This window comes from Epinephelus lanceolatus, chromosome 13 (genome assembly GCF_041903045.1).
Source record: "Epinephelus lanceolatus isolate andai-2023 chromosome 13, ASM4190304v1, whole genome shotgun sequence".
NCBI lineage: Eukaryota > Metazoa > Chordata > Actinopteri > Perciformes > Serranidae > Epinephelus > Epinephelus lanceolatus.
Genome location: NC_135746.1, coordinates 29,324,842 through 29,339,455, shown reverse-complemented (window position 1 = coordinate 29,339,455; position 14,614 = coordinate 29,324,842). Strand labels below are relative to the sequence as shown.

The 14,614-nt window shown below is 39.7% G+C and overlaps 1 protein-coding gene across 1 annotated transcript; it reads left to right on the top strand.

Annotated features, from left to right (window-relative positions):
• The first annotated feature begins 636 nt into the window (after nt 1–636).
• Nucleotides 637–12,810, top strand: unc93a (unc-93 homolog A). The gene is made up of 8 exons (XM_033648111.2): nt 637–865; nt 2,505–2,686; nt 4,557–4,786; nt 8,376–8,501; nt 10,280–10,491; nt 10,861–10,996; nt 11,863–11,994; nt 12,174–12,810. The coding sequence occupies exons 1-8, from the start codon at nt 776–778 to the stop codon at nt 12,461–12,463; spliced, it is 1,398 nt and encodes a 465-aa protein (XP_033504002.1). The 5' UTR covers nt 637–775; the 3' UTR covers nt 12,464–12,810.
• Nucleotides 12,811–14,614: the final 1,804 nt, after the last annotated feature.

Here is a 14,614-nt window from a genome sequence, read left to right as displayed (position 1 = left end):
TGACTCACTGTAAGACTATCCAAGTAACTGCAGCAATTCACTGGAATCAAATGATTAAAAATGGACCGATAGGTGTGTCCATTTTCCTTAGAATTAGTATAATAATACACTGTTAATTTACAATTAAATATTTGTTAATTTCTAGGATATTACAGGAAGTTATGGGGCTTACTTATGCATCAGCACTAACAATCTAATGGTATATTTAGTTTAAATTTTTTTCTGTATTGGTATTTTTAATTTTGATACTTAGATACTTCCTTTACCACTTCTCTTTGCTACAACTAAATACAGCCAGAGAGAAACACAAGACTCTATATCTGAACCAGAAAGAAGAAGAGTGAAAATATGTACAGGAAAAAGGAAACAGACTGAAGAAGAAATGTGTTTTTATGATCAAAACATCTTTATGATTCTAAGAAGGGAGGTGTTGCCTTATATATATGAGCAAGTTACGTCAAAAAGTTTGACATGTGGGAAGCAATTCAGAGTCCCAATGATAAGGGATCCTCTGCAAAAAACATGTGTGTGTGTGTGTGTGTGTGTGAGGGTTGGACTTTGTTCTCAGCTATTTCCAGTACATGAGTTTATCTCAGTCACAGTCATTTTCAGCAGAGAGCTGCCTCTGATTTCACTCTGACGTTACTCTGTGCAGCAGCTGTGTGACACCATTAGTCCTGTAATAAACTCCACTTAGGTTAAAACTTTTTTTCTTTTTTTTTTTTTTTAAATTATAGAAAATCTGGGGGTTTTGGTTCGTTTTTGAGTGGCAGCCATGATCAGCCGCAACTTCAAGAATGTGTTGGTGGTCTCTGTTGGGTTTCTGTCTCTGTTCACGGCTTACGGAGGCCTGCAGAGTTTACAGGTAGGTCAATTTCAATCAATCAATTTTATTTATAAAGCCCAATATCACAAATCACAATTTGCCTCACAGGGCTTTACAGCATACGACATCCCTCTGTCCTTAGGACCCTCGCAGAGAGCAAGAGTTTATTATTGTATTGATTTATTGTTCATTAAAAACTCTGACTTATTCATGGGATCAGTCATGAAGGCACAGCTAATTAAGGGATTTTTAAAATGTCTTTTGTGCATCATGTTTAGCATCATTTATGTTAATAGGTTTGTTTGGGTTGAGGATCTTTCTTTCTTTAAAGACTGAGTTGCTTTAAATGTACACTGAAAATAAAAAGTATATTTTTTATAAGTTTCCATCTCCCTTTAATTTCATTATATTAGAACATTTATTAGTTTTATACCTTAAAATTAAATTAGACTCATTCATATATGGATAATGAACTGACATAAATTCACTCACTCACAATGAACTCAGACAATGAATCAAATTTACTTAATAAATCCATTAAATGACATTTTTTGTTATTACCTTAACATCAAATGTTGATAATAAAAAGTAAGTATTAGAGCCATTTACTGTTCCCTTAAAATTAAATATAATAGGTTTTATAATAGTGTTAATGTTCGTTTCCTGTCACTTTATAATCTTATTATATTAAAACATTAGTTTCATCCCTTAAATGTCCTTAATTTTTGAAGTAGCTAAGATTAATTGTTGATTAAAATGCCTTTAAAAAGTGGAACTAGGTAAGGGATTTTTAAAAATGTCTTTTGAGTATCATTTACAGCATCATTTATGTTAATGAGTTCTTTAAAGACCAAGATGCTTTAAAAATAATGAGTTTGTTCAGTTCCCATCTCCCTTAAATTTCATTATATTATTACATTTGCTAGTTTTACGCCTTAAAATTAGATTAATTGTTCATTAAAATGCCAGGAAAAGTAGACTTACTGTCATGGTGGCTTTAAGGGACTGATTTATTGGTTGATTCATGGAGGGAGAACTAGATAAGGAATTTTTAAAAATGTCTTTTGTGCATCATTTACAGCATTACTCACTGGCTATACAGACTCGTTCATTTAAAGACAATAAACTCTAAGTTTAAGACATTTGACTGATTACCTTAAAATCGTATGTAATTTATAATTATAGGTAAGCATGAGAGCCTTTTAATGTACCCTTAAAATTAAAAATAGTAGTAATAATAATACTAGTAGTTTTAATGTTAGTTTCAGTGTTTGTTAATGTTACCTAGTTTAATATTAGTTTCCTGTTTCCCTACCATGTCATTACATTATAATTATTCTAACCCTTAAATGTCCTTTTTTTTTTAAAAAAAAAAAAAAGAAATTCAATTATGATTTAGTGTTCATTTTAAATGCCATACCTCATGAAAGTGTGGTAAGGCTTTAAGGGATTTACTGATGGGTTGACTGGGACGTGATAAAGTAAGTAATAAAAATAATAATGAAAAAAGTGCCTTCTGTGCATGTTTTAAAGGTTATTACTGAGCTGTTAGATTTACATGACTAAGTCCATCCCATGATCCTTTTACACTGAGCCCAAAGCAAGAACCAACTATATAAATCTGTCTTGCTCTTGGCTTGTTGTCCTCTAACGGAGAGTCCTGTCACTGTGTGTGCAGAGCAGTCTGAATGCAGAGCAGGGGATGGGCGTGGCGTCTCTGAGCGTCATCTACGCCTCCATCATCATCTCCTCCATGTTCCTGCCTCCCATCATGATCAAGAACCTGGGCTGTAAATGGACCATCGTTGTGGGCATGGCCTGCTACGTCTCCTACTCCTTTGGAAACCTCTACCCCGGATGGTAATCAATCAGTCCAACAATAACATCCTCAGGCTCATGGTGGCCGTTAGATATCAGTTATTGTTCATTATATTTAGTATATTTCTGCTTTCTTCCTCAGTTTTCTTCCTTCTCGTGGGCAATAGATTGCTTCAAAGAATGTATTTAATAACAATAAAATAATAAAGATCTTTTTTAAAAGAGATATCAGTATTATAGATGTTAAAATACTGAATTACTACAAGTGAATAATTTATTACTGCAGTGTTAAAAAAAATTAAGGAGAAAAAAATTGGCCGCACTAGAATTGTTGGAGCCCCCTTTCATTTAACACACATAGGGTGACCAGAGTGGCAAGTAGCAGCCGTACTTTCAAATGTTTTGGTAGCATCTCGGCACACTGAACTGCCAACTCTGTCAATACACCACGACTTCGACTTCACCACGCCACAGACGGTAGGGGTTGTAGCTGCTGCTGAGCGTGAGCTCCGCCCGTATACACACACACACACACACACACACACACACATACACACATTCACAGTTCTGACTGTTAGCATCAGGCGGCTAATGTTACCTGATGGTTGTTAATGGGTTTAACAACAGAGTCAAGCTACTCAGTGTTGGTGTGAGCTTGTGGTGTTGGATGTTAGCTGCTGCTGCTGCTGTGTGAGCTCCTGCTAACTGGGCAGACATTGAACTGACCATTTGCAGCAACCCGGTCTCACTCCGAATCCGGTGCTTGGGCTGTGACTTGTGGCATCAGACACTGATAAAAAAAGGCATCCTTTAATGTCTGCATGATACACAGCCGGTCACCATTATAATTTCCTAGTTCACCATCAGGGGGAAATGCGGCGGGACAAGAACGAAAGTTAAGAAGTGGTGGATGGGTCCAACAAACACTGACATTCACCTGAAAGCGGTTTTCACGTCCCGTAAGATTCCAAAGCCAAACCCTGTTCTTTTATCCTACACCTAACCACATGTATTAGGTGTTCAAGGAAAAGAAGGTCAATTTGTAGTGTTGTACTGATGTAGTGCGTTTATTTTGAAAGAGACTGTATATAAACGGTAAATGCCCCATGAAAACAGACGCATATTTTGAAAGAAGGCAATGCATGTAACAGGCAGAACTTGACACGGTGTCCTAGAACGCCAAGAACCAACGCACCCAGGGTACCTTGCATGTTGTATGTGGACGTGGAAAGTCCAGGACCAAACGTCAATATGTGACGAGGTCGGAGTGAGAATGTGTTGTTCACAGAGGAGAGCAGCCCCAAGACTGCAGCAACAAAAAGTTTATGGATTTGGCAATGATTCTGGACCATCAGGGCGCAACAAGGATCAAACGCAGGTTTCACTTGACTGGAGATATTTCAATACACATTTGTACTGGGTTATTTCAGTCCATACCAAAAAGGTTTCAAGTAGCAATAACAAGCCCTACCAATAGAAGCCGCTGAGCTGCCATCTTCCCATGCTATCTTATCTATCCCCTTCACACCATGACTGAGACATCGACCTGCTGAGGCCACTGCGTTAAGTTTATCTGTTCTAGGGAGTCTATATTTGATTATTCAACTTTTTACATAACAATTGTGCTTTGACCTGGGCTAAACACGACATTGTATCAGCTGCAGTGGGGAAACAAAGTCACTTGTGGAGACACCTCAAAAAAGCCTGCAAAACCAAAAACTAGAATTCTTCTTTTCTTGGTGGCGCAGTGCCCCCTTCACACAGTGGCGCCCTGCACAACTGCCTATACGGCCTATGTTAGGGGTGTTCCTCCCTCTACCTCATGCAGGGTCAGGTTCAGGTGAAAACTGATCAATTTATTGTGTCTATCAATAACTGTAAAAGACCACTCCCCCTTTGCTCCTTCACACAGGTACACCCTCATCCCCACCTCAGTGATCTTGGGTTTGGGTGGCTCTCCTCTGTGGTCGGCTAAATGCACCTACCTGACCATCTCCGGTAACACTCAGGCTGCCAAGGACGGCAACAAAGGATCTGACGTCATCAACCAATACTTTGGCATCTTCTTTTTCATCTTCCAGTCGTCGGCTGTGTGGGGAAACCTCATGTCGTCGCTCATCTTTGGACAGGACACCAACATAGGTAGGAAGAGAGCTAGGACTAAATCATGAAGGGGAGAATGAACACATATATTTAATACAAACAACCGTAGTTATGACTTAAAATTGTACCATAAAAGTTCCATTAGTAGCCCAGGCTATTATTTGTTTAAATCACTGAAATCAACAGGCCTATATTTGGGACAGGCGCTTATATGAGACAGCCTTTTAATTCCTGTCACACAAAACTTGCTCAGCAAAGACGGGAAATCTTCTACTATGATACATTTCAGATGGAAATACTGTAGGTTTTAAACCACTACATTTTTTCAATGACTCAATGTTAGTAGTTACGTTTATATGGAGGAGTATTAGGGCCAGGCTGAAATTGATGTGAGGAGAGGAAGTCAAAATTTCAGTCTTAGTGCCAGGCAGAAGAATAAAATCAATCCAGGGATAAAGATCTTTTTGTTGTTGCAAAGTCAAAATCCATCCATCCATACATTTTCATCCGCTTATCTGGGGCCGGGTCGTGGGGGCAGCAGGCCAAGCAAAGCACCCCAGACGTCCCTCTACCCACCAACGCTTTCCAGCTCTTCGTGGGGGACCCTAAGGCATTCCCAGGACAGATGGGATATGTAATCCCTCTGGCGTGTTCTGGGTCTGCCCAGTGGAACGTGCCCAGAACACCTCTGACGGGACGCAAAGGAGCAGCAGCTCTACTGAGCCCAGACACCCCACGGAAGAAACTCATTTCGGCCGCTTGTGTCCATGAGCTCATTCTTTTGGTCACTACCCAGAGCTCATGACCATAGGTGAGGGTTGGGATGTAGATGGACCAGTAAATCGAAAGCTTTGCCTTCCGACTCAGCTCCCTCTTCACCACGATGGTACAACACAGCGCCTGAATCAGTGCAGACACTGCACCAAACCGCTGATCCATCATTCTACTCATGAACAAGACCCCAAGATACTTGAACTCCCTCGTTTGAGGCAGTAATGACGGGCATAAAATCTGAAATGTCAAGATTAAAGTCAAACTGGGCATGTCCCTAGTTTAGAAGGAGAAACTACACAAACTGGATTTGTGCAAACTTAAGTACCCCATAGTGCAGAGTTACAAGAATATCGATGATTACACCTGCGTGCAATAGTCAGAGGATATGTTGTATAACAAGACACTTCGATGGACCAGAGGAGTGGACTTCATTCTGGACATTTGGACTTCATTCTCAAAATGCCATATAAATAAATAAAAATAAACTCTTCCTCTGCTGGTGTATTTTTTCTTATGCTTGGCACTAATACAGAAGTTCCACTTTATTCTTGCCATTTAGACGCCATTCTCGTAACGCAATACATTAATAAATAAATAAAAATAAATCTTCCTCTGCCCTAATACTGGAAGTTCCACTTTATTCTTGACATTTCAACTTTATTCTTATGGTGCAAAATAATAATTGAAAAATACTTCCTCCTCCCATTTTTTCCCCTTATGTCTCAGCCGAATACTCTTCCTTACTTTTTACATAAAAAACATGTGATAATCTTTTGTGATACGATGAAGAACCTGCCTAGCGGTACACAAAGAATTGGCTTAATTAATTACAACATTAAAATGCTCTAAGGTGTATGCATTAGTGATAAAAACAGGATATTGTGATATTCTATAATAATACAACACTGCATTATGAGTACTTTTACTGTAAGTACTGTACATTTTGCTGATAATACTCCTGTACTTTTACTTAAGTAACATTTTGAATGTCTCTTTATTTTTTTGGCTCTATTTATATTTAAGTATCTAAGTACTTAACTGGAACAAATATTTAAGTTGAGCCAACCACTGTTTAATTAAGAGTTATGTGATAGTCAGAAACCAACATGAAATATTACCCGTGATGTTTTCCTGGAGTCTTGAGTCAGGATCATCTTCTGTGTTACTGCGTTCAGCCCAGGAGAAGTGTTGTGGTGTGGATAATCAATACATATTGATCACAAACTGTAAACACAGTTTATCAGTGGCACATGCATATGGTCAGAGCAGAACAACGCTGAACTCTGACCTCTGATTTTACTGGAGTTAGCAGGTACTTGCACCAACACAGGAAACTTGTAGGAAATGCTTGAGTTCATCTGCCATGCTGGTTTAAACTGAATATTCACAGGACAGAAGTGTAATGAGAGCAAACCTTTATGCCATGAAATGGACACTTGAACTTCCTGCAGATCTTCTACTTCCTGGTTCATCTTCATTGGTGACCTGCTGCAATGGTGGGTGTGACTATAAAAGCCCCGCCTTTCTACCACTCCTGTCAAATCAAACTGCCCTGTGCTCCATAAATGACAGCTCATTGGTTCAACTGGAAAAACTTCCAAAAGTCCAAAACCCTGAACCCAAACAACAAGAAATGATGGATGAAGCACTCAAATATTTTACCTAAGTAAAAGTAGCAATACCACAGAGTACAAGTACTCTGTTACTATGTTTTAAATTCTACTTAAGTATTATCATCACAATATACTTAAACTATCTAAAGTAAAAGTGCTCACGCAGATTGGACCATTTTATTCTTGGATTATATAATGATGTGTTCATGTTTTCCTTACTTTTAAGTTGCAGCTGGTAAAGATGGAGCTCATTTTATTATTTTATAAACTGCTGGGCAGCTTGTGAATTCACCACCAAAGATCAATAAAGTTTTATTTTAATCTATAATGATACATTTTAATTTGTTGCTTAGGTACATTTTTCTATTAATCTGAACCTACAAAGTTACTTAAGTTTTCAAATAAATGTAGTGGGAGTACTCAACTACCTTAGTGAAGTACTTGAGTAACTGTACTTACATCCCGTGTGTAGCTGACACTGTGGCACAAACCCCTGAGTGGCCAAGGTCTAACTGCTGACTCTTTTATGGGTTCACTTTAGGAGAGAATGAGAGAGGGTGTGTGCGGACAGTGGATGTTGTTGCCAATTTAAGAATGCAGTTTATCATTTTATTGGTGTGAATGCTCTCCAGCTTATCAGCTCAGATGATGACAGGCACTTGTGGAGATGTATTTCTCGGAAGAATATGATGAAGCTATTTATTCCATTTTTATTTCCGGGGAAAACTGTTTATACATAAAGTTGAATTGTGTTTTATTGTCTGTTTATATAGAGTTATTATGTAATAAAAGTATTCAAAAGAAGGAGAAGTTCAAAACAGGCTTTGACTCCCCACTGTTGAAGAGATGTCTTATTTATTATCAGTATTTTCTCTTTGAGATTTGCATCTTATAACTAAGAGATACACCCACCAGCATGATTTACAAAAGTGTTCATTAAAATAGATAATTGATGGGAATATTTGAAGTATTTCTTATTATATTGATGCTCATCATTCTTATCAAAGACCTGCATATGTTTGAGTTTTGTCAATTTAGTGGGAAGCGTTTGTCTTTAAACATCAAAACAAGATTAAAAACATTTTTTCCCCCCAGAAGCTCCATTTCTAGAAATTAAAAAACAAAAACATTTAAACCACTATTCATTTTTTTTTTTTTTTTTTAAATTTGGTTACAGCTCCTTTCTGTCATGTTCTTGGTGAAGAGTTTAAGTGTATTTTCTGTTTTGTTTACTCTGACAGCTTACATCCCAGATGAGCAGCTAGCATCCTGTGGAGCGGCTGATTGCGGCCTCAATATCAGCGTCAACGGCACGACCACCAGACCTGCTCAGAGGCTGGTGTGGACACTCGTTGGATGTTACATTGGTAATGCCAGCGTTTACTTTGACATCACAGTACAAGACGAAATGAGGGTATTCTTTTATAACATGGGGTTTTTGATGAAGTCCCCTAAACATACAGGTAGCAACAAAGAAGGTGTTTTCAGGCACACTGAGTTTCAAAGAGCCCCCAAAAGAGCCCCATATCAGTCACCAGTAAACATGAATTTCAGGGTGTATAGAGCCAACATATTTCACATCTAACTGGTGAATTAAGGGTTTATTTCAACCAGAGTTGGTAAAAAAAAAAAAAAAAGATGAACCATGACATTTTTTGTGAGTTTTATTTTGTCTATATCGACTTAAATGAAGTGTGTTTTATGATGGAAAAAAATGACAGTAGATTTAAATGGAGTCCGGTGGGTTTAGCGATAGTGATTTCAGGGTCAGATATGTAGAATAATAATCATGTCAGCAACAAAAACAACTTTTTGTCGCCCTCTCGCTCAATACTGGACCAGTTTCAATAGCTGTTGGTCCCATTCATCTTTTAGGGTGCTTTCACACCGGCCCTGTTTGGTTCGGTTCAGTTGAACTCAAGTTCGTTTGCCCCCTAAGTGCGTTTTGTTTGGGCAGGTGTGAACACAGCAATCACACTCTGGTGCGCACCAAAACAACCGGACTGAGATCTGAACCAACTGCAGTCAAATTACACATTGTTTGGGTTAAACACGCAACAAGGATTATTATTAAAACTTAAAGGTTCTGTATGCAACATTCAGAGCATTCATAGCAGCAAAGAGTCATGTAAAGATATTGTGGAGTAATGGAGTTCTGAGCAGAGAGTGAAGTCATCATCTGTCTGTGTGTTGTAATCTGAGCTTCTCTGGGGTTGTTGTGGTAGACGGTCCAGACATGCATGCAGGTGTGTCCCCGTGAGTGTGTCCCATTGGCTAGCTAATCACTGCCGCTCTACACTGCACTCATACAATGGTTGCCACTGATATCGGGATGGTGTCGTTACGGAAGTGTCATGTCTATCTTCTATTTCCCCTTATCTAACAATGTCAGCTGTGTCAGCACTGTTGCCATTGTAAGCGCTGTTGATTGAGTTAGCACCATTAGCTGCTAGCTGATGGCACAGCCACCTCCATGTTGAGAGCCGTGTGCAGACAATCCCGCCCCAGACTCTGAATCGTAGTCATGCTCCGAATGTCGCGTACAGCTTCGTTTAAAATGTAGTGAAAAACAAACATTAGAGACATATTTACAGATATATTCGTAGTATTTGCTTTCTTTCTGAGTCAAGAAAAAATATAGATTAGATTTTTTTCCACACCCCACCACATGCTCCCTGACTTCACACCCTCCATTTACCAACTTACTGCCTCGTGCTGTTTTGTGAAAATGGCGAAAAATTTCTGCACGAACACATCTTCTCAAGATTGTTTTTCTTTTTATTTTAGATGGTACTAATTTTTGGGGGGTGAATTCAAGCCTGTATTTGATTGTCTTACTATAGCAGAGATTCCACCAGGAAACACAGGAAGAGGATTTTCACCTATTAAGCAAAAATAGTTAGACCTAAACACATTGTTTATACAATAGGTTTTACAGTGAAGCAAAGGTAAACTTCCTGATTATTAAAAAACCTTCTGCTATTCCTTAACAGACCTTCAGTCAGCAGGGTGGAAGTAATCAAAGAAACCAGTAGCACACTCTCAGACCACAATGGCACTGTACATTATATATATATTATATATATATTATATACCGTTGCAGCTATCTAACAGTCAGTACTGTCTATTCTTTGCCGTGTGGCAGGCGTGGGTGTGCTGGCCATGATCATTGTGGCGGTGTTTCTGGACAACATCGATCGGGACCAGTCCAGCCACTTTCGTGAGAACCGGGAGCCGTTCTGCCACACCTTCATGGCCACGTTTAGACTGCTGAAGGACTGGAGGCTGGTGACCCTCATCCCTCTCACCATGTACAGTGGCTTCGAGCAGAGCTTCCTCAGTGGGGAGTACACTAAGGTGCGAACTCCACATGTGAATTCATAACTCATGTTGTCGTCCTGATTTTAGAGAAAGTTTTATAGTGCTTGATTGGGAGTCAATTGCCTTTTCACCATAAAGAACTGCCAAAGCTGCTCTGAAAATGTCTCCATTATTCTTAGATTTTTAACCACTAGGGGGCTAAAGATTTTCTGAACAAGTGTTTGTGTCCGATATCAACTGACTTTTAGCTCTGTTTTGGTCACCTCCCAACTAAAATATCTGGATTATTACGTTAACCACTGTTTCTAAGATTTACTAACTGGATATCTGTGACATATGACGCACAAATTTATATGTGACATATTAAAAATCTACTTTGTAAATCCATGTTGTGTTTCTTTGCAGAACTACGTGACGTGTGCTTTGGGAATCCATTTCGTTGGATATGTGATGATGTGTTTTGGAGCCGCTAACTCTCTTTGCTCCTTTCTCTTTGGGAGACTCGCTCGTTACACCGGGAGAGCCGCACTCTTCTTTTTTGGTAAAATCTCATTTATTTTTTATCTACAATCTTGTCCAATAAAGCATTCACTTTGTCAACAGCTGTTCAAAATAGGAGCTGCTTCTCTTTCTTAGCCATAAAAAGACTGGTCTCTGCTACATTCTTGACTGTCCTTGATTATAGGGATGTATCATATATGAATGCAACCTCCCAGTGTTTGCATGCTCATCACTGCATCCTGTATATTCGGGTTGGCTGGCTCTCTTTAAAATTTCATTCAACGTAAATGATAGGCATACATGTATAAATATTAGAACACCTATGCACAATAACAAGACCCAACTGATTCATTCATCCTTGTACTAAATAGTATGAGAGCTTTAAAATCAGGCAGAGAGACCAGTTCATGTAGTTTCAAATCTTTTTGAAGGTTATTCCAGGTGAGAGGAGCAGAGCACATTAAAGCTTTCTTTCCCAGTTCAGTCTCTAAATTTTGAGACCTTAGACTATAGTTACAGTCAGATCTCTGACAGGTCAAAGATGGCCAGCCAGCCCTGGAATAAAGCGTACAGTGATGAGTGAGGGCTTTACAATTTGTATCAAATCTCGTTGCACTATGATATGCAGTATAACGTGCAAACAATGTGCAGATGCATTCATGTGCAACAGATCACCATAATCCAAAACTGGTAAAAATGTAGCAGCAACTGGTTTGTTTCTGGCCTCAAAGGAGAAACAGGACTCGTTTCTGAAATAAAACCCAAACTTCTGCCTCAGCTTTTTAAGATTATCAACCTGAGGTTTAAAAGACAGGGAGTCATCAAGCCAAATACAGAGATATTTGTAACTAGTAACAACCTCTAACTTCATTACATCGATTTGATTTATACATCTATTCTTTTCAGCTGCACTCACCAACTTCGCTTCTATCATCGCTCTCTTGTACTGGAGGCCTCATCCTGACCAGCTGCCTGTCTTCTTTGTGTTTCCTGCTCTGTGGGGTATGGCAGACGCTATCTGGCAAACTCAGACCAATGGTAAGAAATATACTGAGCACATTCATTCTCCCCGGAGGATGAATCCCTTTTTCACCTTGGTCCACACCATAAGCTTCCCTCTTCTGGTTGCATCACTTGTAAAGCAAAGTCATCTGTAGTTTGTTTGTTCTATCGACACCTCCTTCTTTTAATTTCTTGATTTGCTTTCTGTCCTGCAGCTCTTTACGGCGTCCTCTTCCCCCAGGACAAAGAGGCAGCATTCGCCAACTACCGTATGTGGGAGTCACTGGGTTTCGTCATCGCCTTCGCCTACAGCACCTTCTTGTGCCTGGAGTATAAACTGTACATTCTGCTGGCTGTTCTGGTGCTGACTCTCATCACCTACCCCATAGTGGAGTACAATGAACACAAGAATCCCACACCGCCCATTGAGGACGGGACCTACGAAACTCCCAAGGAGACCACTGAAGCATATGAGCACAAGACCATTTACCAGACAGCATTGTAGAGACTGGATTTCTTCTTGGTTTTACATTCTGCCTGGCCATTAGGCTGCAAATTAAGTGCCTGATACTGATGCCAATGTGTTTAAAGTACTATGAGTAAACTCAAAAATATGCCATGAGAATGATGAAACTGCAAGAACCAGTCCAAACTGCACACTGGCAATGCTTGCACTGTAAAACTGGATATTTGACTAGACACATTTTTAGTTGTTTTTTTTTGTTTGTTTGAGAATATTTTGTATTGTGTGTCATTTATTCACCTGAATCTGAAAATGCAGGTTATGTATATACAAGGTTAAATACAGGTTATGCACTAAATAAATGTCAAGCTATTTGTCTTAACAAATGATTTCATGAGTCCCAGTTTTATTGTCTCTTTCACAGTACGTTTATACGACATTAGAGAAAATCAATTTGCTGTGTTGGTCCAACTCAAACTTTTAAAGTTTGACTTTAAAACTTTAAAACACGTGTAAACATGTTAGTCCGCCTAAAATCATACTAAATTGAATTTCTCAGAGTTGGACTAACACACCCAGATAATGTCATCGGAATCGACGCTGTACCTATGGCATAGTGGCCTGCGCCATTGTGAGCATTTATACTTGTGCGCTGGTATTTTTGGCGTCACTCCGTGATTACACCGCCACACCACTAGTTGGTAGGGGGGTTTATAAGCATTTCTGTTTCCTTTTTCAGACATCAACTTCATCAACAAACATGGCGACCACGATTTAGCGAGGTTTATGATACAAAAACATGACGGTACATGGTATATTTACCTTGCCCTCATCATAGTTTGACTCTGGGTCCCAGCCAAGACAAAAAAATATAAAACTCGGTAAGTTTCTTTCCCTCTGGATCCCTGCTCTGTGTGGTGAGTATCTTTCAGAGATGTACCACAAGTTTTTCCACTTCTTCGTACATTCCGCCACGCCCACACCGATGTTATTGGAAATTTCTCTCCAGGGGTTTGCAGCCATTTCAGATTCTTTGTAGTGGGGTGAGAGGGAGTCGTACAAATGTACATATTTGCGGACTTCTTTGATCAACCTCTCCTCCATTTGGTCCATGTTTACCTAATGAGAAAGAGCAGCCAGAAATGCGTAGGACGAAATGCGCTGCTACCAAGCCAACCAAAGTTGTTGCGGTCTGCGTCACTGCAACTTGTCGTTACATTTCTGGGGAGGTGCACGTCAGGCTACAGCGTAGAGTACTCCGTAGGCTCTATGTTGATGCAGAGCCTATGCTGTAGGCGCGGCGCCAAGTCGACGCGGAAGTATAAATCCCGCATTACTCCTGCATGTTTTCAGTCAGTTGGACCCAAACTGGCCTAGGCGCTCTGTGCATGCTCCACAGTTATTGCAATAGCATTAAATGCATAACAGAAGAAGAAGCCGGTGACAACATGGCGAAATCTACATCCAGAGCCGTGCATTTTTGGACAGATGAGGAGACACCATAACCACAAGGGATAAGGTGCATCTCTTCTGTACAAAATGTAAAGCATAGAGCACATACAAAATGTATAGTGCTGTAAAGTTGTCCATCATGGTAACAGTTTTCTGCTAGCTAACCATTACCTAATAGGTCAACTGGAAAAAGGTCCCATACTAACAAGCTGAAAAGGGCATATCGTCACCTATTGTAATGGAGTCGGACATCCTTCAGTCAATAAGCTGATTCCCCTCCCGTGCTTGTATACTGGGACAAGGACAAGTCCAGTTATGTGGGCAATTATATGATTGACGGATTTTCTATTGCTACGAAGAAATGTTTCCAGGACCCTAGCCATGGAGTCAACACCAGGAGCGGGGGCCCAAATCTGCTGGGGCGTCTGAAGACTTCAATTGAGTGGACCGACACGAAAAAAGTATTAAACTCACTAACAAAATTTAATTAATACTTGGAGAGGCCTTTGATTGCAATGCAAGCTTCAAGAGGCTTCCTCTATAAAGAAACTAATGTCTCACAGTGTTCACTCAGATAGGATTTTGGTCCATTCTTCCACACAGGTAGTCTTTACGTCTTGAAGATTCTGGGGGATGCCACTTGTGAAATTTATCAAATTGCACTTTCAAAACTTCAGCAATTACTGTCTTGTGTTCCCAAACGCTTGGGGAAAAAAGATTGATGTAACAAAGTGGTAAACA

Bases quoted from the DNA above. Each gene is read 5' to 3' on its own strand.
- unc93a (XM_033648111.2), top strand. From the start codon at position 776: ATGATCAGCCGCAACTTCAAGAATGTGTTGGTGGTCTCTGTTGGGTTT. The intron at 8,502-10,279 runs GTAATGCCAGCG...GCCGTGTGGCAG, and splicing joins ACTCGTTGGATGTTACATTG to GCGTGGGTGTGCTGGCCATG. The intron at 10,997-11,862 runs GTAAAATCTCAT...TATTCTTTTCAG, and splicing joins AGCCGCACTCTTCTTTTTTG to CTGCACTCACCAACTTCGCT.